This window comes from Gadus morhua, chromosome 3 (genome assembly GCF_902167405.1).
Source record: "Gadus morhua chromosome 3, gadMor3.0, whole genome shotgun sequence".
NCBI lineage: Eukaryota > Metazoa > Chordata > Actinopteri > Gadiformes > Gadidae > Gadus > Gadus morhua.
This window is the reverse complement of record NC_044050.1, coordinates 2790535-2813562: the sequence shown is the minus strand read 5'-3', so window position 1 is coordinate 2813562 and position 23028 is coordinate 2790535. Positions and strand designations below refer to the sequence as shown.

General features: G+C 44.6%; 2 protein-coding genes across 3 annotated transcripts in view; both read right to left on the bottom strand.

Moving 5' to 3' along the window:
* vps54 (VPS54 subunit of GARP complex) overlaps positions 1–895 on the bottom strand; it is a 41040-nt gene extending 40145 nt beyond the window's left edge. The window contains exon 1 of the mRNA XM_030352624.1: positions 751–895. The gene's annotated coding sequence lies outside the window, so the exon portion shown is untranslated. The remainder of the gene's footprint in view (positions 1–750) is intronic.
* Positions 896–9554: 8659 nt separating this feature from the next.
* The window catches only part of LOC115540761 (E3 ubiquitin-protein ligase pellino homolog 1), a 28013-nt gene continuing 14539 nt past the window's right edge, over positions 9555–23028 (bottom strand). Inside the window, exons 2-7 of one of the 2 annotated variants that reach the window (XM_030352322.1) lie at positions 17514–17732; positions 13622–13754; positions 13048–13149; positions 12205–12405; positions 11072–11260; positions 9555–10817 (exon numbers count right to left, since the gene is read on the bottom strand). In XM_030352322.1, the coding sequence (XP_030208182.1) occupies positions 10224–10817; positions 11072–11260; positions 12205–12405; positions 13048–13149; positions 13622–13754; positions 17514–17602 (1308 nt within the window). In that variant the 5' untranslated portion in view covers positions 17603–17732 and the 3' untranslated portion in view covers positions 9555–10223. Of the gene's footprint in view, positions 10818–11071; positions 11261–12204; positions 12406–13047; positions 13150–13621; positions 13755–17506; positions 17733–23028 lie in introns of those variants that run through there. The other variant, XM_030352323.1, reaches the window with a different exon arrangement.

The window sequence follows — 23028 nt, the reverse complement described above, 5'->3', positions numbered from 1 at the left end:
TAAGTTTGGCATGGAAACGATGTGTGCACTGTCCAGTACAGCCTCAACCACCAAACTCAATCCTCTAGTAGTTGAAACACATGTCATGTGACAACTAGCACAAACACTGAAATACCAACGTCATGGGTCTCATGTGCAACCAGAAGTACTAGGTCATTATTATTTAATCGTCATTGTTTGAAGATTGCAGTACAGCTCCACTCGCCATCCAAGAGTTTCCATCATGGACCTATTATAGAAGTCCATCTATAGGTCCCCATGCTTAGTTAAACCACATTTTGTCCCAGACCCATTAGTCAGAAGTCATCTGCTTTAGCGGGCATGGGGATGATAGCTCCTCACCCATGTGATGATACACAATGTAACCTGACTAATTAATGAAGCAAAATAAGTCAATGGCAACTGAGAAAACACAGGCTAACTAATAAGCTTCTTTACCCTAACAGTTATACAAATTAAATAGGACTACGTTTAATGACGACCAGACCATTCTTCACGGGCAGACAGCTTGCTGTTCTCCCTGTGAAGAGAAAGTGAACCATTGGACCTGGAGAGCCACTGAGTGAAAGCTAATGTTGTCAACAGCTAGCAGGGTTACACGTAGACTGTCAGTGGAGAGGCTAACCCTGGAGCTACCTAACTCGCTGCTAGCCCCTACACTGCAAGTGAGGCGTTAGTTCAGGACTCATACTACAACGGTCTGCCACCGCCTGTTTCGATATCACGGCGGGGCTTCGGTCTCATCCGTACCTGTCGTCTGGATCACAGCGGTAGTCAAATCTCCTGTTCGACATCACAGAAATACAGGTCTGACAGGAGGAGCACACAGTAAACTACCGGTGAATTACCCATGATGCACTGCAGCATGGAGTGTCTCCCTGCTTCTCTCTCAACATGCCCCACTACCGCCCCCTGTGGACCGCTTCCTCCCTTCACCTCCTCAATGCCTCACTACAGCCCCCTGTGGACCATTTCCTCCCTTTCCCTCCTCACTGCCTCACTACCGGCCCCTGTGGACCGCCTCCTCCCTTCATACACCATATACTCCCTACTTGGGCCCAATCACAATGTGAGCCCTGAGGACTAAGGACTTAATTGATCTGACAAAGATGTTGCTGACGCATGCCGGTTTGGGAATTCTCATTTTTAAGTTTTTTTTTTTTGTAAATGCAATGAAAACAAACCAGCTACAGCAATTTATTGATGTTAGAAAATATAGTTTTTACTTTTCAATGGGCTACTTCAGTATAAAGGATGCATTGAATAATTAAGGGGATTATGGGCCGACACATACTAATCATAAGTCAGTACTGGTTACATTTGGCTGAATTATAAGTAGCCTAGTAGGGGAGACCAGGTACAGTTGTAACACTTTTTGCAATTTTTGCGATAAATCCAAAACTATTTCAACTAGAGTAACCAATTTGTTATATTATAAACTTCAATCTGTTAGCTACTGAAACAATGTATTTAAGTGGTTTTATGAAATGTGTAAAGGTTGCAAAATGAATTATAATACCGACTCTCCACTGTTACAACTGTCCCTGTACACAGGGACAGTTGTAACGCATGCCAGGGACAGTTGTAACGTGTCTAAAATATTCAGAATGAATCAATCATATACTCAAAATGAAAGATATTGTTGATCAGTCATATTATTGTGACTTAATTTCTTGTTTTTAAGTAATCATTACCTTTTTTCATACTGCATGACAAAAAAGAAGCCATCAAATTACAATGCAAGAACTTAATTTGATGAGTAGAACACACATCCTCAAACATGAGATCAAGACTCACTACCTCAATGGGTAGAACAGAACTAAAAAGTAGAACAGAGCTAAAAAGTTTAACAATTAACTTAAACAGTCCCAACAAAAGAGAGAGAGGGGTAGGAGGGCTCGGAAAACCTAGTCAGAGTCACAGTTGTGGCACGTGTAATTATCCCTTCCATCTGTGCAGTCCTTGTGTGCCCAGGCTTTGCAGGACCAGCACTGGAGCCAGACCTCCTTCGACCTGGAGTAGCTCTCGAAGCACACTATGCAACATTCATTTTCATTTTCATCTTCAGATGAGTCTTGTTTTTTCTGCTTCTTCTGTTTGGGCTTTTGTTTGTTGTCGAACTTCATTTTCCTTTTAGCTGTAGACCTTCCTTTCTCAGCCTCCAGTTGTTCTTTCACAGGAGTATCTGTAAGGACAGCGGTTTCCCTTCCTTTCCTGCCCTTTGTCGTCTGCTTTCTTGGGCCAGCTTTTGGGTGTGGACGGATGGGCACGGGTGAAAAGTTGTGTCCATAGCAGAGGTTGATGGCTCAGACACCACACATGGTGTGACAGGGGATGTTGCTCTATGTGGCACGGAGGATGCCACCGTTGCCACATTGGGTGATGGAGCTGAAGAGGAGGATGGAACCTCTGGTGTCACTGCTGGTGGTGGGCGGTCTGTGACTGAGGATGGTGCGAAGTCACTTTCACTAAAGATATCCCTATTAAAAGGCCAAATTCCAGAGCATGCAAACCCTGCCTGAATATTTCCTGGTGATGCAGCACGGGGAAGGGAACTCTTCACAATTCCTGGCAAATCATAAATGGTCATGGTGACTCCTGGATGAGCTTTTGGGCTCAAACCATAATACAAATCAGCTGCCTTCACCAGGTAATCTTTGAGAAGCAGCTCCTGCTCTATGGAGAAAAACCTTTTTGAGGTCCAGTACCCAACTCTGGGAAGTGTCTTTGATCCCTTGGACTCCAACATCTGCCTCTTCTTGTGGAAGCGGTGCAGGGTCACATGGCAAATGCCATATGTTTTGGCCACTCCCCTAACTGATTTGCCCTGTCTGACCTCATTTGAAGCCCTTTCCAGCATTCGTAAGGGGACTCCCCTGTCTGTTATCCTCTTTCTGATATTTGGCATGCTGTAAGAAAACGCATCTTTCCACTGACTTTTACTCATTATCATTACTTTTATGTGATTTTATGACATTTTACATTTAATTTGCAATACACAGTACACATTTTACTTTTTATTTACACATTCTACCAATATCTGCAACTCTATCCTTAACCTTAGCTAGTTTTTAAAATGTAAATGAAACATGGTTGGTGATACTGGGACAGTTGTAACGGGGTGTTACAACTGTCCCAGTATCACCAACCATGTTTTCATCTCATGTGAGCTAGCTTGAATGCTAGTTTGACACTTGTTAGCCATTTTTACTTTTAGCTTACAAAACAGTGATTCTAATAATACTTGTTTGGATTCATAGACATTTGATATAAGGACAGAATCCAAAAAAGTACGTCTGGAAGAAAAGTAGATTTTTTACCTCAAAAACAGACTTTTGTCGATAACTTCTTCTTGAAGTATCAGATGTGGCTCTCCTTTTGAATGAAAGGAGGGAAACTGATGGAGCACGAGCACAGTGAGTGTCATCACTCTAGCTTGTTTGTGATTGGAGGAATTCAAGGTGTTACATCCGTCCGGTGTTACAACTGTACCTGGTCTCCCCTAATATGAAGAGCAATGAAAACAACCAGCTACAGCAATTTATTGATGTTAGAAAATATAATTTTTACTTTTCAATGGGCTACTTCAGTATAAAGGATGCATTGAATAATTAAGGGGATTATGGGGCTACACATACTAATCATAAGTCAGTACTGGTTACATTTGGCTGAATTATAAGTAGTAATATGAAGAGCCGTTTTGGAGCCAAAAGAGCAGGCTCTTGTTGGTGAGCTGATCCAAATGATCAGGTGTGGGTACCAGATCGACTCGACTGCCAGATCGACTCGGGGTCCTAGATGCGCAATAATGACGCACTTCCTGTAAACGTCCTGTAAACGCGTTTCATTCATTCCCATGTTATTCCCAAATTTATAACGATCTCCTTTTGATTTCTAATCTATGAATAATAATCTAATGTACAAAGATTGATCAGATAATATTTGTGGCTTTAGATTGAGGCTTTTATCAATATAGGATTCGTTTTGTAGGTGATAATTACTTATAATAAGAAATATATGTGTAACCGAGCGTTTTATTGCTGCCTATACTTGGGTCATATATAAAAGAAGAATCGGTTAACTCCATTCACTGAACGGGGCGATCCACTTTAATTCCAGCGCTCACAACACAGAGTCAAAACAGCGACCCACACGCAGACACTTCCGTTCTGCTCCTTCAGAATAAGAGTCCCTAACCGGAACTGGGTTACATGCATTCATCAGTGCATTTAGACGTGTTTCCAATGGCTTTGTTTGTGCGAAAGAACGGGCCGTGTTCAATGAAATCAAAACCAAAACGGATTGAGCTTTCTTTTTATGTCCATGCCCCGTTGATCAACAACCCTTCCGGGTTTTGTCCGTTGGCTTGTGTCGATATGTCAAGTGTCATACGTCATCTGTAAGTGCAGGACCCCGAGTCGATCTGGCAGCCGAGTCAATCTGACACCGCCTCACTAAAAAAAGGCAGAAATTCCTATCTGGTCGCGCATAGAGTGGAAAAGTCACGCCTCTTCCGGTAGAGCCTATGGGACCTATGAGACCGAAAAATATTTATGGGTTTCAATGGAGAGATAGTAATTATCTTCTGGTCCCAGTCTTTATATGCCCCGGATTACGCATAATGTTGTTTGTGGATTTAAATTATACATTTTCATGTCAAGAGTTTGACCGTTTATTGTGCAATTGTTCAGTTAAAGACTGTAGAGAAAACCCAATGAGAAAGACTACATGTCTCGTATGTGACGTCACGCTCCCTGCGACTGGCGTGGACGAGCCGTTTCTCAATTCGCGTACTTGTGCGTGCTCGTGTGCTCGTGGACTCGTGAAACGTCATCAGTCGTTGCCCGAGCACTGTTCCAATTTGAAGCACGCATCAAGCGAGTACTGTCGTAAAACCCGGAAGTGTTCTTGATGCGTGCTCGATCTCGCCGTTTCAACAAGCATGCATCGGAGGTGGCTCGTGTGTGCTTGCAACTGCTATAAATCCCAGGATGCATTTCGCACTCGCAGCAGTAGAATGGCGGACAATATGGAGAAGACGCACAACTGTAGCTTAAGTTACTCTTAACTTATATATATATTTATATAATATAATAATAATAATAATAATATAAGATAATATATAAATATATATAAAGTCGTGTGTGTATAGCTTTGCACATGACAGAACACGCATATCTTTTCAATTTTTATTCATTCAGAATATTTACATACTATTTGAAAATGAAAGAGGCTGGGATTTTGTTTTATATCATTTGTTTATATTGTTCAGTAGTATATGCCTAAATGATAGCCTGGCTCCGCCCACCTAAGTACTTCCGCTCAATTTGAATTTCCCTTCAGTAGCCTACTAGGTCTGGACCTGCTGTATGTAATTTGTTTTTCTGGTGCCGCCACAGCGGCCCCCGTATGGCGACACATTAGTGGCATAATTCACTAATGTGATAAAAGATGCATTCGGGCGTATTGTATTATTCCACACGCGTAGATATTAACTGCGAGCGCGCAAATGATCTCTGCGCGCGCAAAACAGCCTCTCGCGCGTGCAAATTACCTCAGCGCGCGCAAAACCTCTCGCGAAAAATGTTTTTACGCTCTCGCTTGAATTTAATTTTGGCACTATGGGGGAGGGAACCAAGGCAGGGGGGGCTTTCCTATGATTGGCCGTTTCTGATGCACGATATTTGATTGACAGCCCTCCTCTCATTCAATTCTGAATTGTACAGAAAATGGCTGAAACGATAGTTACTTATTGTAACTCTAGATTCTATGAGTATAGGCGCAGCCTTTTAAGGCTATCGCTATTGGGTTATCCCTAGGCGTGAGCCGTAGCACTGAACATTTTGTAATCCCCGACCACCAACAGCGTGGGCCTCAATTACGTCCGCATGCGGCGTGCCTCAACAAAGTCCGCATTTCGCAGATATAGTCGGGCGCCGGCGGACGTTCTGCTCCCAATAAACAGCTTTTCTTCAGCTATTTAAAGGACAATGAGGCCGACACTTAAAAGGCTGCGCCTATACTCATAGAATCTGGAGTTACAATACGTAACTATCGTTTCAGCCATTTACTGTACAATTCAGAATTGAATGAGAGGAGGGCTGAGGAGGGCTGTCAATCAAATATCGCACATCAGAAACGGCCAATCATAGGAAAGCCCGCCCTGCCTTGGTTCCCTCCCCCATAGTGCCAAAATTAAATTTGAGCGAGAGCGTAAAAACATCTTTCGCGAGAGGTTTTGCGCGCGCTGAGGTAATTTGCGCGCGCGAGAGGCTGTTTTGCGCGCGCTGAGGTAATTTGCGCGCGCGAGAGGCTGTTTTGCGCACGCAGAGATCATTTGCGCGCTCGCAGTTAATATCTACGCGTGTGGAATAATATAATACGCCCGAATGCATCTTATATCACGTTAGTGAATTATGGCACTAATGTGTCGCCATACCCCCAATCGGCGAACAGAGGGCGTGTCTGAGAACAATGACGATAAAGTCGTACGCCAGTTTGAGTTGTTGTTGTAGGTCGGTAGTTGATTTACAATGTGCAATTTTTCCCTGATAAATTAAATTAGACGAACAAAACCTGCAGCTGTCGTTGACGGACATTTTCGTGCAGACGCGCAAGGTGTTTGGTTTGTGTACAACCTGCGCGTGATTCCCGTCACATGACATACGTCACAACCAAACGTTAGCGATTGGTTATGGCAGATCCAGAGTGGCACTGGGCAGATCCAATCATTTTAAACTTCGTGCTAGGAATTGAGAAACTATGGCGAGTGGATAGTGCCAGGATTCCCTGGAGAAGGATAACAACGTGTGAAATGAACGTGTGGAGAAGCTACGCCGCCGCCGTGTGGAGAGGATATGCACGCCGCCGCCGTTGGGACTGGGGTTCGATTCCCAGTCTATATATATAATTTTTTCTTCATTATTTTCTGGTATTAATACATCCAATGACTTGTTGATGAATAAGTTGATGACATTTTATAAAAAACGTTAGTTTTTATGTGTCAAAAAGACAAACTGTTTTAAAACAGATCTCAAAAATGTTTTGATGATTGTATGTGCATGATGTCACTTCATAGGGCAGAGGGGTATTCCACAAAGCCGGTTTTATCACATAACCGGGCAAATTAACCCTGGGTTTGCGGTAACCCTAGGGTTTCCGTTCCAAAATGAACACGGTATGTTAGTTACTATAGCAACATACACTCTGAATCAAACCTGGTCGGACCAGGTTTTGTGCAGGTTAAGTTTGGAACATAACCCGGTTTTGGGGATTTAAAGCTGCGTTCACCGCAGATTCCATGTGTTCACAATGGCATGCCCTTTTGATGAGAGCCCTGTTGATACCGGAGCGCCAATTATTCGTGCAATCCACCGGGAGAGAGACCACGGCTATATCCGGATGACTTTTTGCTGGAGAGATACAGATTCTCACGCAAATCTTTAATATATTTAAATAGCCTTCTCTCTAGTTCAGGCGTTCTCACGGCGACGTAGGGTAGCAGGCGTCTTAGTGGCGACGAACTTATCCACACGTCGAGAGTAGACGTACATTTTTATGGCCTACGTCCGGAATAAAGGCCTCCACTCCACACACCGGCGCCGCAGCGGCGCGGCGCGCATTTTACGCGCGTCAAAAGCACGCCCATAGCACCAACAGGAGGCGGCGCGACGGCCACGCTGCAGTATAAAATCAGGAAGTCACCTGTCAATCAACCGCTGCAAAGAGAAGAAACGCAATGGGTGAGTACCCTATTGTAGCCTAGTTTATTTATTTTCCATCTTTTTGGCTGAATAATTTGAAAAATGTATAATCTGCGAAGTGAAAGTATGTTTTCAAGCATCAGATCATTTAGTTTGTAGGGCACTTTATCGTTTTATTTACTGTCATTTCTTATTTATTTTATATTTTGCCATTATTCATCTACTGCATCAACAATCTCAATAACTGCAGGACCTTCTATTAAGCCTTTTTAGTATATAGTGCAGTCACCTTTTAAGGCCAATTGTTATTGTGTGTATTTATTGTATTGAGCTCCTGGATGGCTTTATTGATCCCCATTGGGACCAATACAGTATCTATCTATCTATCTATCCATCTATATAGCCTTAACATAGCCACACATTTACATGTATGCAGCCAGTAGCTATTCATTTTAATTGAGCAAGCTCTTTTACATTTTATTGAGTTTTTTTTATTTCAACAGAATAAATAACTTTTGCCAGACAGAGGGGGGCTGCCCTTCTTCTCCTGCGCTGTAGGCGGGCAAGGAGAAGACGAAGGGTTTGGGTGCACCCCATCAATGAACAGAGACGAGAACAGGGGGTATGCCACAATCTGGTCCAGGAGCTCCGTGCAGATCCTGAGAGGCACGCCAATATTTCAATTCGCCACTAAGTGTGCAATGGCAGAACCATGTGGTGCAGCCTATATGATGACCTATAATCTAGTTATCATCCCTCTCTGGTATACTCTTTTGCATATATATATACTTTTTTTTTATCCCTCGGGATAAATACAGTGATGTTATTGCTGTGCTGGATTCAGTAGCCAGTGTATTTTATTTGAGTGCTCGAGACACTTAATGTTATTTTTCCTTAAATCCAGGGAGAAAGTTAATACATGATCTGATACCAGAGAGACAGTTAATACATGACAATGCATTTTTGAGCTTTGCCTGTGTTTTCTTTTACTTATCTATTTTATTGTTGAGAATGTTTCTATGTGAAGCACTTTGAGTCTGCTTCATGTATTAAAAGTGCTATATGAATGAAGTTGCCTTGCCTTAAATAAAAATATATATATTACAAGTAATCTGGTTTCTACCTACATGGTGTGATTATATGTGACTTGATTTCGTCTATTTGCCATTATGGTTAATGGTTTGGGTACTTAGTCCACCATTGTTGATTTCTCACCTGAAGATCCAATCTCCAGAGCTATGGCTCGCCAGGCAATGACCTTTTTGGAGTTGTCTTTCTAATGACGGGAACTTTGGTCATACAATTCGACATATTTTTCCACCTCGACGACCAGTCTCTCATCGTCCATTCTCGTAATTGTTTCTCACAAACGAAAGAGGGCGACATCCAGTGGTGAGGGGTAGATATGGAGGTGCCTACGGGACCCGGGATGTACAAACCAGCTTTTACAAAGCGCTTTTTCAGGGGCGGCGACGCTCGGGAATAGAACATTGGGAAGAGTAGTTGGGCGGCGCTGCGCGGAACGCTGCCGCGCAGCTAGTCGGCGCCGGTGTGGGCTAGTACACCCGGAATAATGGGGGCGGAGTTTTTGACGCGCCGCTGTGGCGCCGGTGTGTGGAGGCTTGAGCGGTTATCAGGGCGGTTGCCGCGCGGCGGTGTGCAAGCGGCGACATTCGGAGTTCAAGCTATCGAACCCTAGTTTTCACAACTAGGTCAAACTGTTTTCTTTCTTCTTCTCGAAGCAGTTGACATTCTATTTGGAGTTTGGCTTTATAGATGGCCATTGGAGTAATTTAAATATAAGGATTTTGTACAAAGAAAATAACCGCAGCCATATGAATATCAACAGGACTAAGTTGGCAATCACGTTTATTTATTCCTCAGTATTACATTTTTATAAAATTTTCTTTGCATAGGTTTAAATGACACCATACAAACCAAATGGTTAATCTAATAAATCATAACAGTTAATGTAAGTTAATCAAGATTACATTTTTTTAATAAAAGTTCAAGTTAAAAGCTGGAATGTTGCCTGAGGCCTGTTCCTCCCCACACGTACTTAAGGCTTTCATTAAAATTAGTTCTGTGTTGTCCGTATTCCCTGCTTATTATTAGTAGAAGTGGTTCACAATGTGTTGCTGATACTTTATAATAGGTAATATAATAGGTCACCCTGATGTTACCAAAAATCATCATACATTGATTTAGCATCAAGGTAAAAAATCAACACTTGAAAACATTGCCTGGACAAATACTATTTGACTGACAGTCAAGAGAATATAGTGATGTCCTCCACAGATGAGCAGCGGCAGCAGAAAATTCACTTCATGTTAGGAGAGAAAGAACAAACCAAGACCCTTCCACAGATTCTTACGTTATGAAATAATGCATACGGTCACTGCTGGCTTTAGTGCGGAGCCATGAAGGACCCCTCCATCTGCTCCACTAGTCCAGGGGCCCATGCACCGCAGCCCAGGAGCCTCGCTCTCTGCTCCACTACTCCAGGAGCCTCTCCCTTTACTAGTCCAGAGGTCCCTGGAAGATGAGCCTGACGTAGCCGCCGCGCTCGGCCAGCAGCGGCAGGGCGCAGAAGGGGCAGGCGGTGTGGAAGGTGTGGGTGCCGTGGGGCAGCGGGATCTGGCTCCAGTAGGCCGCCGTCTTCTCCGAGCACACGTGTCCGCAGGGCGAGAAGGCGTGCGTGGGGGCCGCCGCGTCCACATAGAAGCCCGCCTCGCAGCCAAGCCACAGCGGCACGTAGCTGCCCCGCGCCCGGCACATGGGGCACTCCCACTCCTCTTTGGCCTCGCCGCCGGCCGCCTCGGGGCCACCGCCCCCGGGGCCCGCCCAGCCATGGTAGCCGTGCACGTGGCCGCAGCGCAGGTAGGCCCAGGGCCGCTTGTCGTCCAGCACCTCACTGCGCCGCAGGCTGGGGAAGGCCAGCGTGTTGAAGCCCACGGGGCACTGGGGCCGGCCCGCATTCAGCTCCTGCCGCAGCGCTTCCAGGTGCTTTACGGTGGGCGTGCCGGCCAGGCCCTCGGCCGTGCGCCACAGGAGGGTGGCGCCGCACAGGTCGATGAGAGAGCCGTCGACCAGCTCCTGGGACTCTGCCTCCAACTGGATGGGGGAGAGGAGGGTGCAGGGGGGCACTAAGATGAGAGGAGTTCCCTTCAACACTATATGAAATACACGGAACATGTGTGTTGCTTTATTACATGTCTTTATAAACATGCAGGGTGTTGCCACAGCTCCCACTCCCCGCATATTTTTCTTTTTTATATTTATTAATTAGCTTCATTAATTGATTGTATTCTTTCTTGCTATAATGCTCCGGAGGGCAGAGGATTGCTGCCGGACACCCTCTGACCCACCATCTTGCCCCGGTGCTGGGCAGACCGGGTCTCCCTCAGGGTGAAGACACTGCCGCAGACAGAGATCTCCCTCCACAGGCCTGGACCCGAGTCCTGGGTGAAGCCATGGTGCGGGTGCATCACCAGCACGCCATTGGTGGTGAGTCCGTCCATCTGGCCATCCGGCGTCCTCCACTTGGCCGCCTTCTCCTGCAGACAGCGCCACAGAGAGGGCTCATTAAAGGGGAGGTGGCTCCTCCACTCAGTGGACGGTACTCTAAACCTGTGAGGATTACCGGAGACCGTTCAGAGCCAGGACTCTCTCAAAATATGTCAAAAATATATTTTAAATTCTGGTCCTCCACCAACGAGACCCTAAGAAGAGGTTCTCTGCTCCTTGTCCTTTAAACCCTCTGCTCCTGTCAGGATCCTCGCATGGACTGTTGTTTTTGTCTCCCCCTACCTGTTGGAGTGTGATAGTTCGGGGCTTTGTTTATGTTTGGAGCCATGTGTTGGTCATGTGTCCGGGGTGACACCCATGTCCTTATTTGGGCGACTTCCTGCCTTTTGTTTGTGCCCTCCATTTTCTTTGTCCACCTGTCCCTCATCTTGCATTGATTGGTGGAGTATTTAAACGCTGCCCTTTCTGCTCACTTTGTCAGATCGTCACGTTAGGTACTGTTTGCTACCCGACTGCCACGTGAGTGCGACTAGCGTGAAGCTCTTTAAAGAGAAACTATTGTTTACTGTTCTTCCCGGTTTTGAACCCTGCCTGTTTTTGGACTAAGCCTTCTGCCTATCGGTTTTGGATCTCTTGCCTGTACCGGTCCGCCAGTATCTGTCTGCCTGCCTGCCTGTTTACGAACCCTGCCTGTACCTGGAATCTGATTTGCCCGCTGGACTGTATGGAAATAAACCCTTTTTGATCTGCTATTGATTCCCGTTCTGTGTCGTGACAGCTCCACCACTGAGACCCTGATAAGTTGTTCTCTGCTCCTTGTCCTTTAACCCCTCTGCTCCACCAATGAGACCCCCCCATAAGAAGATGTTCTCGGCTCCTTGTCCTTTCACCCCTCTGCTCCAACACTGAGACCCTGAGAAGATGTTCACTGCTCCTTGTCTTTTAACCCCTCTGCTCCAGCACTGAGACAAACCCCTAAGAAGATGTTCTTGGAGGAGTCAAAGCCGGCTGCGTAGATGCGGGCGGTGTACGGGGGATTCCTCTGGCAGATGATGCGGCAGGCGAAGCGGGAGATGGTGCTCTGGATGGACAGCCGGCTCGCCGGCCCCTGGGAGCCACCGGGCACTGTGTCCGTCACCACCAGGTCGATGGGGCCCTCCGTGGAACGGCCCACCTGTGGTCACAGCCATGAACAGTATATCAAATTCATGTCTGTTCCTGTCCCCCAGTGGGGATACATGGCAACTCATAGGGCCTCATATGAAGAGAATCTGCTTAACAGTCACTAGATGTTCAGCTTCGGCTCCATAAGCTGCGGGTGGATAATTTGTATCTGGGGAACATATAAGTGAAAATAATTGTATACAGTCTGGCAATTGTCACTCATAGAGCAAAATATGTTGGTGATTATGACAATTTTTATAACATTGGCATAAAGTCCAGTGAAGTATTGGTAGTGGTACCTGACCCTGGGCCACTCGGTGGATCTACATGGTAGTCTGCTACCACTACGACAAAGGTTTGATTCCCACTAGTGGGCCAATGCTACATGTCATCAACCCCCTTCTTCAGCCAACTGAGCTGTCCTTAAAGGCCAATAAAGCAATATCAATCCACTGAACCGTCCATACAGGCACTGATGAGCCCATAGAGCGATATCAATCCACTGACCTGTCATTAAAGGCACCAATGAGCCCATAAAGCGATACCAATCCACTGACTTGTCCTTAAAGGCACCAAGGAGCCCGTAAACCAACAATGGTTTATGGGCTCACATCATTCCATTGGTTAAAGTAAACAGCGGCGGGACACAGACCTGGAACATGTCTGTGCTGCCGTCGTGGGTGTACTCTACCACCACCGTCTGCGCTCTGGAGAGGGTGTAGGAGATGCTGTGTTGGTCCTTGTTGCTGATGGCCTAGGGACACAAAGACAGTTGTTTGACTCCGTTGTTACATAAATATGTTCTTTATACCAATAATAACCACACAGAAGAATATGGAGGTTTCCACGATCTGAATCTGGGATATTGCATTGTCACATGTGAAAATGTACTATAATTATTATCAGGAAATGCCAATAATTTTTCCATATCTGACAAAAAAACACAGTTAAGAAATGTGGTGCTAGATTGATGACCTGCCTCCCCAACACCGAAACTATTTAATCTGTGGTATAATAAGGCAACATGTGTTTTCTTCATATATGTATACTGCATTGTGTCAACAAGACATGATACTATTGAATCTATATTAATTTATTCTTTGCTAGTCGTATAAAATAAACTGATTAGAAATCAATACGATTTTTCCAGAATAGCAAGTCCCACGTTCCCCTTTTTGACGGGGAAGTTTCCGAGTGACCACAACATGTGGTCTAGCTAGCCCCACCTTGGCGGCCTGGGGCGTGCAGGAGGCATGAACCACGCTGGGCTTCACCCCGTTGGCCTTGGCCCTGCGGCACAGGGCGAAGCGGCTTCTTCGTCTCCCCTTCTCCCCTGTGGGAGAGAGGGAGCCATTGTACCTGCAGAGAGAGACAGGGAGAGAGAGGGAGAGAAGGGGAGAGAGAGAGGGAGAGATAGAGATAGAGAGAGAGAGAGAGAGAGAGAGAGAGAGAGAGAGAGAGAGAGAGAGAGAGAGAGAGAATCAAAGAATGTATGCATAAATCTTACTTACTTGGTTGGCATATTTACAACTTACATTAGATGTAACAAACATAACATTCCCCTTTATATGGTTGCAGTAAATTCCCCTTCTGCAATTAATGTATCAGCTGTTTGTCAACCTGGTCAGAATCAGAATCAGAATCTCTTTATTGTTATTGCACAAAGAGCAACGAAATTGGGGTAGAGGCTCTCAAGATAAGTGTTTTTTAAAACAAAAAATAAATGAGAAAAGGGTTATCTTTTTAAAAATATATATAGAATGTTAAAGAACTCAAACAACTATATATATTTTAAAATGTCAGCCAATTTTAAAGGTCAGATTGGTATGATAATGCAGTAATTTATAATTCTGCATTATTTAGAGAAATAACAGCTCTGGGGTAGAAACTGTTTTTAAGCCTATTTGTTTTTGATCTGATTGCCCTGTAGCGCCTCCCAGAGGGCAAAAGTTCAAACAGGTTATGGCCTGGGTGGGATTAGTCTCTCAGGATGCTATGAGCTCTCCTGAGGCAGTGTCTATTGTAGACATCCTCAAGACAGAGAAGAGGACATCCAATGACTTTTTGTGCCATTTTTATGGTCAGAAGCCTTAAAGGGATACTTCACTGGTGGAGAGTTATATTAAGTAAATAATTCTATGTATTATAAATGTGCAAAAAGAAATCGATTCATCCTAGCCTGAGAAAAGGCAGAAAGTGTCTATCTGGCTCAAAAGTAAGTAAGAAATCCTCCAACTACCAAAGTGCATTGCGCTCGCTGCACCGCCCGCCTGTTTCCGTTTGGAGGGGGAAAGCCTAGCGCAAGGCCTGTCTAAAAGGTAAGGCCACACTGCACACACGTTGGCGTTGAAAATCTGCATTTTTGCCAAGGGAACCATTGGTGTAGGCGCGTAGACGCGTTACACGCGTTAAAGCGGTGCGTTAGTGGCGTTAGGGCTGTTACATAGTAGGGTTGCCGTGGTATACGGTATCACCGGTGTTACCGGTGTTGAGAACAACACCGATTACTCGGTTTTTTGTTTTTTTTCAGTAATAAAAAACAAATTCACTAAAATTAATAATATAATTATAATTAAGACAATTAAAATGTGTAGAATAGGCCACAGTTCTGCTCTGTGCGGGTGAATTGTCGCACCGAGAATTGACGTGCTTCCTTACAAGACCGGTAACCATAGCAACGCCGGTAAACAAACCCCGCGAAGCCCAATCCCTACGTGAGCTCCCCGCGCTACGGCCATCCGGAGGCGCACAGAGCTTTTGGCCGTGATATTATGATATATAAAATTATATTATACTACTATATATAGAACATTATAAGACGCCGAGAATTGGCGCGCGGCCGGCCGCTGTCACCGAGTGTGAGAGGAGAGTTGACGGCGAAGATGGCAGTTGACCTATAGGCTATAGTTTCAAAGTTAACACCGTTTATACCGGTAATACCGGTGTTGACACGAGCGTATTACTCGGTGTGAAAATATCCACACCGCGGCAACCCTATTACATAGTCAACGCATCGCTACGCATACGCGTCCGGAAGGCTACGCATCGCTATATGCGTCGACGCGTAGAAAAACGCGTCCTCCCAATTTTTGATACGCGACGCGCCGATCCATGCAATACAATGCGTTGTCAGTAGGTGGGGGCGTTACTGCAAATATTGTACATTATTTCAACTATAGGTCATATTTACAGAAGAAAATTTGAGAGGATGAGGGAACGTGATAAGAATGACATTCACGTCTCTTTTACTAATTCCCTTTGCCAATTTATGCGAACCCTTCCACAGGGGCAAAGTGCTATTTTGATGCGTGACATCAAACAGCTGATGCGGGATTATGAGCCATTTTAATGATCTTCTTGTCACCCGATATTCGTTCTATTACTGAACAAAACTTTATGAGCGACTGGTGACACCTACTGGTGTGTGGTCGTATAGTGTGACTTGTTAAATCGTGGAGGAATATCTGAGAATCGTGTGGTCTGAACCAGTCATTATTCCCGCTCTCCTTGCTTGACCGCGATCTAGGATCGATTGCTCTTCCTAGGGTCCCCGGTTGTTAACACTGAATTTTCCGACATTGAATTTTGCAGCTGAATTTGGCATGTTGAATTTGGGGACGTTGAATATTGATTTTGAATTTTTCAAAATCAATATTCAACGTTGCTGCACTAGGAAATCAAACATTAATCATTAATTTAAGCGCTTCCTGTTCAACTGCCCTCGGAGGGCAGTTGAACAGGAAGCGCTTAAATTAATGATTAATGTTTGATTTCCTAGTGCAGCAACGAGGAAAAATACCTTCTGGATGATCCAACACTGAACTAGGTCCCCCACTCACACACAGAACTATGTCTCCCACTCACACACAGAACTAGGTCTCTCACTCACACACAGAACTATGTCTCTCACTCACACACCCAACAGGACTCGGTCTCACTCACACACAGAACGAGGTCTCACTCACACACAGAACTAGGTCTCTCACTAACACACAGAACTAAGTCTCTCACTCACACACCCGACAGGACTAGGTCTCTCACTCACACACCACAGAACTTGGTCTCTCTCACACACCACAGAACTAGGTCTCTTACATCTACAGATAATGCTAGTCCCTCCCTCAGTGGTAGTGGAACATGGGATTGAGTGATGTCAGGATCAGCCGCGACCACATTGCTTTTACAGGCCTTCAATCTACTCAGTCAACCTTCCACTCTTCAGGAGTACTAAAGAGGTGTGGCCATTTTCTACATATTCTCGTTATTGTCCCCCACGTGGCATTGTTTGAGCTCACTCTCAGCAATGGAGATGGGGGGCTCCCCAAGAGGGCTGTGTTCTGAGCTAAATGCAAACAATAAAGGGCAGAGAAGAAAGTGTTGGAAACCACAGCAGCCATTACTGGACAGTCTAGTCTCTGGTCCCCAAGGACCGGGCTCCTGTACAGGAAGTAAACCCACAATTACTATCGCTCTCGTGGCTCCATTCGCTCTGACTCTGCATTCGGGTTCAGAGTTTCACTGACATGTGGGTGCTTAAACACTGAATCCGGTTTCACTAGAACACACTGTGCTAAATGAAGTTCAATCCTACCACGCTAAACCAAGGTAAATTTTACTGCGCTAAATCTGCTCCTATATGTTGCCGAACACCAAAAGCAAAGATATGGATATGGGGACGATGAAAAAAAGGTTTAAAGTTCATTCTAGCATCCACCCAGTTTGGTTATATTGTAACGGGGTTTGTCAAAGAGTATTGAGTGTATTGCATATGTGGCTGTGTTGTATTTGAATGTCTACAGATATTTATTTTGAGGACGTTCAAGGCATGGCCATATTATCAGAACTGTACACCGTTAGGTCTTATAGATGTCTTATTATATAAAAGGTAGATGTCCTGTTCTGTCTGATCTTCAATCTAAAATATTCAAATCAGTAAACGGGTCTGTGGAGAACTTAAAAGGGAACCAAAGGAACAACAAATAACACCAAGAGGTTAGCAAACAAGATATTCATGAACACATATATATATATATATATACATGTATATATTATATATATATACATACTATATCCATATAAAACCGTTGTTCAGGCCAGACTGGATGCATTACCCCATACCCCAGCAGGATGAGCTCCCCGTACGGGACGGGTCCTTTGGTGGGTGCCAGGGCCGTGGGGGTTTTCTCCTGGGGGGCTGGGGAGAACATGGGGGCTGTGGGCCTGGATAGAGGGGCTCGGAGAAGCAGGGCTCTCCCCCACGGCGGTCTCTCCTCCTGGACCTCCTGTGTCCTCAACCACGTCTAGCCGACATTGCGCTCGCTTGGCACCTGTCATCACCTGTTGGCGTGGTAACGGGAACATTAGCTCTTCGTATCAGCGTCATTATCCTGGTACAGGAGGTCAAAACAGCACTGAGCGGTTAAGTATAACAGACCAAGGCTCACATTTATACTACCTGCCCTGCCCTACATAGGACACTACTTCCGGTGCCACCATTTTGTAGCGTTTGGTACGTAAAATGGGTACAAAACTGCACCACTCAATGCATTATCGGTCAATGACACACCGTAAAATAAGAGCAACTGATGCACACTAATGTCCCCATTTAAATCCCATGATGCGTAGCGTTTTCACTGTCATCGGATTCGTCCAATAGAGATGGCCGGGCGCGGAGCCGCGTACAGGTTCATATGTTATTGAGCTCAGACAGGGGGACATCGAACAAGTGTCTGGTTGTTTAGGCAACCGCTACGCATAGCGGCCCTGAATTTCCAGCGCATTGGAGGCAGAGTTCCCCATTTTATTCCCGAAATAGTGTACTATGTAGTGTTCACTATATCGGGTATAGAGAATTTGGGAACAAGTGAAGTGCACTTCACTGAATTGGCTCATGAGCCAATTCAAACATAGCCAAGACGAATGTTTCAATGAGCAATGAAAACTGCACATACACAGTGTAATAATATGAATGACTGAAGGCTATATTTCATAGGGAAGCTTTAGACAACATCCAAAAAGTATTATGAAATGACAGTAAGACGTGTTGTAATCATATTGAGGCTACTCATTTACATATTACACCAGTACTTGTGCACACTTGTGGAAACCCAATTGGGCTTTACTGCTAAGCTACTTGTGCTGGGTTGGCAGTCTTTAAATGTGACTCATTATGTGGGCCGTCCCTCACAGTAACCACAGTAAAGGTCTTCTCTTTTCATCTGACAGAAGCGAAGGAAGCTTTTTGTTCCTTGATGTGTGCTTGTGGATTGCACCAGAAACCACCACCTGTTGTCTCATCTGTTTTCTACCCAGCGAGGGACAAAATGTATCAGTTAAAGGCCTGATTCCACCGGACGCGTTACGGCAACGTTACACCTGCGGAACATCTTGGCCGCGGTCACCGCGGCAGATAGGTTCCACTCTAATCAATGAGACCATTTCCAACGGGCGCGGCTGCGGAACGTCTCAGCAACGTCCCAGGAGCGGCTCGCCGTGCCGCAGCGCTATCATTTCGTAGCATTTCTATTTTTGCCGCAAGCCGTTGCTGAACCGCGTCAATTTCAACAGAGCAGATCGAGCAGGACAGGATGTGAAAAAGTAAAAGCCATAGAGCATCCGGTCAATTTTCAAAATAAAACACAATACTCAGCTCATGTAGCCTATCACAACGTCATTTATGTACCAAATCATCCTTTTTATAAGGGCAATGGCCGGAAGGACTAAAGCGTGGCATTTAATTGCAGTCGTTTTGGGAGTGGAAGTTGAGTACATTAGGTTTAGGATTATCGCGTGATCTCGTGATCTCGCGTGAATACGGCTGGCTCGCAACGCACGTTGCGCTGCCGTTGTAGTACCATATCGGCTCGGCTTCCAGATCGGCTCGGGGTCCGTCGTCTGCTGATTACGTCACACAATAAGCAAAAGGTTTTTTATGGCTTAAATTAAATAGCCTGTAATGATCTTTCATTTTGAATATAGACCATTCCCAACCTATCTGTATGGATAGTTTTCCTCTAAAAACAAAACATCCCTCGGAATCATCTTGGCTGTTAAGATAAGCCGTCCGTGTTGCCAGATTGGGCAAATTTTCAGCCCGATTTGGCTAATTTGAATCACGTTAGGCTGGAAAAACGGGACATATGCCCAATCTGAAACTATAAAAATGCACCGAAACTAGACATAGACCTACTCGCGCTCACACATGTGCTCGCTGTTGCCTCGTGGTTGCTATGACTACAGCCAGAGCTACAGCACAAAACAGCCAATCACAACTGTCCGACGTACAGCCAATCACAATGTACGCCCATTCAAGCGTACGGCCAATGATATTGTGTAACGTAATCAGCAGACGACGGACCCCGAGCAGATCTGGAAGCCGAGCCGATATGGTAGGCTACTTACACCGTAACGCGCCCGGTGGAAATGCAAGCAGGGCAGAGTCGCAGCCGTTCCGTGCCGTAGCCGCATCTTTTGGCTGAATAATTTGAAAAATGTATAATCTGGGCAGTGAAAGTATGTTTTTAAGCATCAGATCAACTTAGTTTGTAGGGCACTTTATCGTTTTATTTACTGTCATCTTATTTATTTTATATTTTGCAATTCAATAAGTGCATCAACAATCTCAATGGCCCTCATTTATCAAACGAACGTAGAAATTAGCGCAAATCTGAACGCATGATTCATTTTACGATAGGACCAACGTGAGATTCACGAAACTTTCGTATCACACCAATCCCAGCGTACGAAGGATCTTGGTGTTGATAAATACGGCGGATGAGATCGATCGTAATTAACGTAACACGCCCATATAAAAGCACGTCTTCAGAAGTCTCGCCCCTAACTTTTACGACATGGAGAAACGCCCAACGGTAAAAGAAAAAAGAGGAATTTTTCCGAGACCGAAATGGAGACGCTTGTGTCACTGGTGGATGCGAACCGTCTGGTTTTGTTTGGTAGCCTAAAAGCTGGCATTAAAGGCAAGCAAAAGAATGCTATATGGAAGGAAATAAATGTTGCAGTGAATAGTGTTTCCAATGTTCATCGGGCTACGGAAGAGGTTTGTTAATTAAATTAATTAGGCTAAATAATAAATTAAATGTAAAATTTCTGTTATCCAGCTTAAAACATTTCACATATATGCGATTGTTTGCATTGCGTTAAAGTTATTTTATTCCGAATAAGGTGAAGAAAAAATGGTCCGACATGAATTTCAGCACCAAAAAACGTGTTGCGGCTGTGAAGCGGGCCAAGCAAGAAACGGGAGGAGGCCGGGTAGACCCTATGAACTGACGGCATTTGAGGAGCGAGTGGCTGGTCTCATCGGGTCTCCCTCCATTTCGGGCATAAGTGGCGGAGGAGACACCGATGCACTCCAGACCAGTCATGGAAGTGGTAAAAAGGCCTTTGCAATTATTTTTAAAAAATATATCTACAGCTTCCGTGTTACAAAGTAATGGCACAAATAATCTCATGATTGGCCTATACATCGCTCCACTGTTGCCCTTGTGCGCGTGTGAGCGCTGTTGAAGTTGCGCTCCTGATCCGTGTTCGGATGAGCCAGAGGAGTTAGGTAGGTCGTTCAGGGCATAGCCTTTGGCACTTAGATGAATCACATCAAACTTTTAGTGCGATGTCTTAGACGTTTTTCAAGAGAAAAAAAAGTGTGACTGCAGCGTAACTCACCGAGGAGATGACTCTGACCATGTAGTGCGCCCTGATGTAGACGATGCACTATGGGCTACCATGTTCAGGATTGACATTCTGGCATCGCAAATAATCTGAACATTAACTGAATGGTAGCTTTTGCGGTTGATGTACGCATAATCATTAATAGATGGTGGCTTCATACGCACATGGGTATACCAATCAACCGCACCAATCACATTTGGAAACCTATCAATAGCATAAAAATCCCGTTTGATTCCAGTTTGCTGATCGTTATTATATGGGAATTTAATATAACGTTCGGAGAGGGACATTATAGCTGCCAAAACTGCTGGCATGGTTCGGCTAATACTTGGCTGGAAATACCAGACCTGTTCCCGATCTCCCGCTGAAAGGTCCCGGTGGCCAAAAACCCCAAGGTAGAGCACACCTGCACTGGCACAGGTATTGCGTTTGATCGCCTAGTTTCTCGCCTTAACTGTGGCTCCAAAAGCATTGCATAGCTCCATCGGGAGATGCCTTGGGAGACGAAAACGACTCAAGAGCCATTCATCGCTGTCCATAAAAAAAATCGGCGCAGTCTCGAAAAACTCTCTCTCATCTTAGACGTGCGTTGAGGTCCTCTAACAGAGCCAGATCTGCCATCGCTGAGACTCGACCACCTATTTGGCAAAGCTCCTGTTTATATAGACAGCTGAATAAACATTTCACCTGTCACATTCTAATTATTTTCATAGCAATACTGTTTTTAATTAGGCCTGACTTGATTGTAATTGTTTGAACGGCTGGGCTAATTCCAATTTATTTAGTAATTAATACAGATGTGCAACATGCAGCTACTTGTGCTGCACTATTCATCAGTGAAATACCCGTATGTTGCGCCAAAAAAACTTGCGTACACGAGCTCAGACCTGACGTGAGATTTCATCGCAGCCTGCGCTCACGTTCAAATTGATAAATGCCAAGCTCAACGTTGAAATGAGCGTACGTCCATTTTACGCACGTTTTCTGTCGTACGCTCGTTTGATAAATGAGGGCCAATAAGTGCAGCACCTTCTATTAAGCCTTTTTAGTATATAGTGCAGTCACCTTTTAAGGCCAATTGTTATCATGTGTATTTATTGTATTGAGCTACTGGATGGCTTTATTGGTCCCCATTGTGACCAATAAAGTAGCTATCTATCTATCCATCTATTTAGCCTTAACAGAGCCACACATTTACATGTATGCAGCTAGTTATCCATTATAATTTAACACGAAAGTTATTTCACATTTGATTGAGTGTTTTTTATTTCAACAGAACAATTGTTGCCAGACAGAGGGGGGCTGCCCTTCTTCTGCTGCGCCGTAGGCGGGCAAGGAGAAGACGAAGGGTTTGGGTGCACCCCATCAATGAACGGAACCAAGAACAGGGGGTATACCACAATCTGGTCCAGGAGCTCCGTGCAGAGAGGCACCGCCAATATTTCAATTCGCCACTAGGAAGTGTGCAATGGCAGAACCGTATGGTGTAACCTAGCCATGATGACCTATAATTTAGTTATTATCACTCTCTGGTATACTCTTTTGCATATATATATATATATACATATATATATATATAATATATATATATATATATATATACACACATATATTTTATCCCTCGGAATAAATACAGTGATGTTATTGCTGTGCTGGACTCAGTAGCCAGTCTATTTTATTTGAGTGCTCGAGACACTTAATGTGATTTTTCCTTAAACCCAGAGAGACAGTTAATACATGACAATGCATTTTTGAACTTTGCCTGTGTTTTCTTTTACTTAGCCTATCTATTTTATTGTATTGTATATTTATTGTATTTCTATGTGAAGCACTTTGAGTCTGCTTCATGTATTAAAAGCGCTATATAAATGAAGTTGCCTTGCCTTAAATAAAAAAAAATATATTACAAGTAATCTGGTTTCTACCTACATGGTGTGATTATATG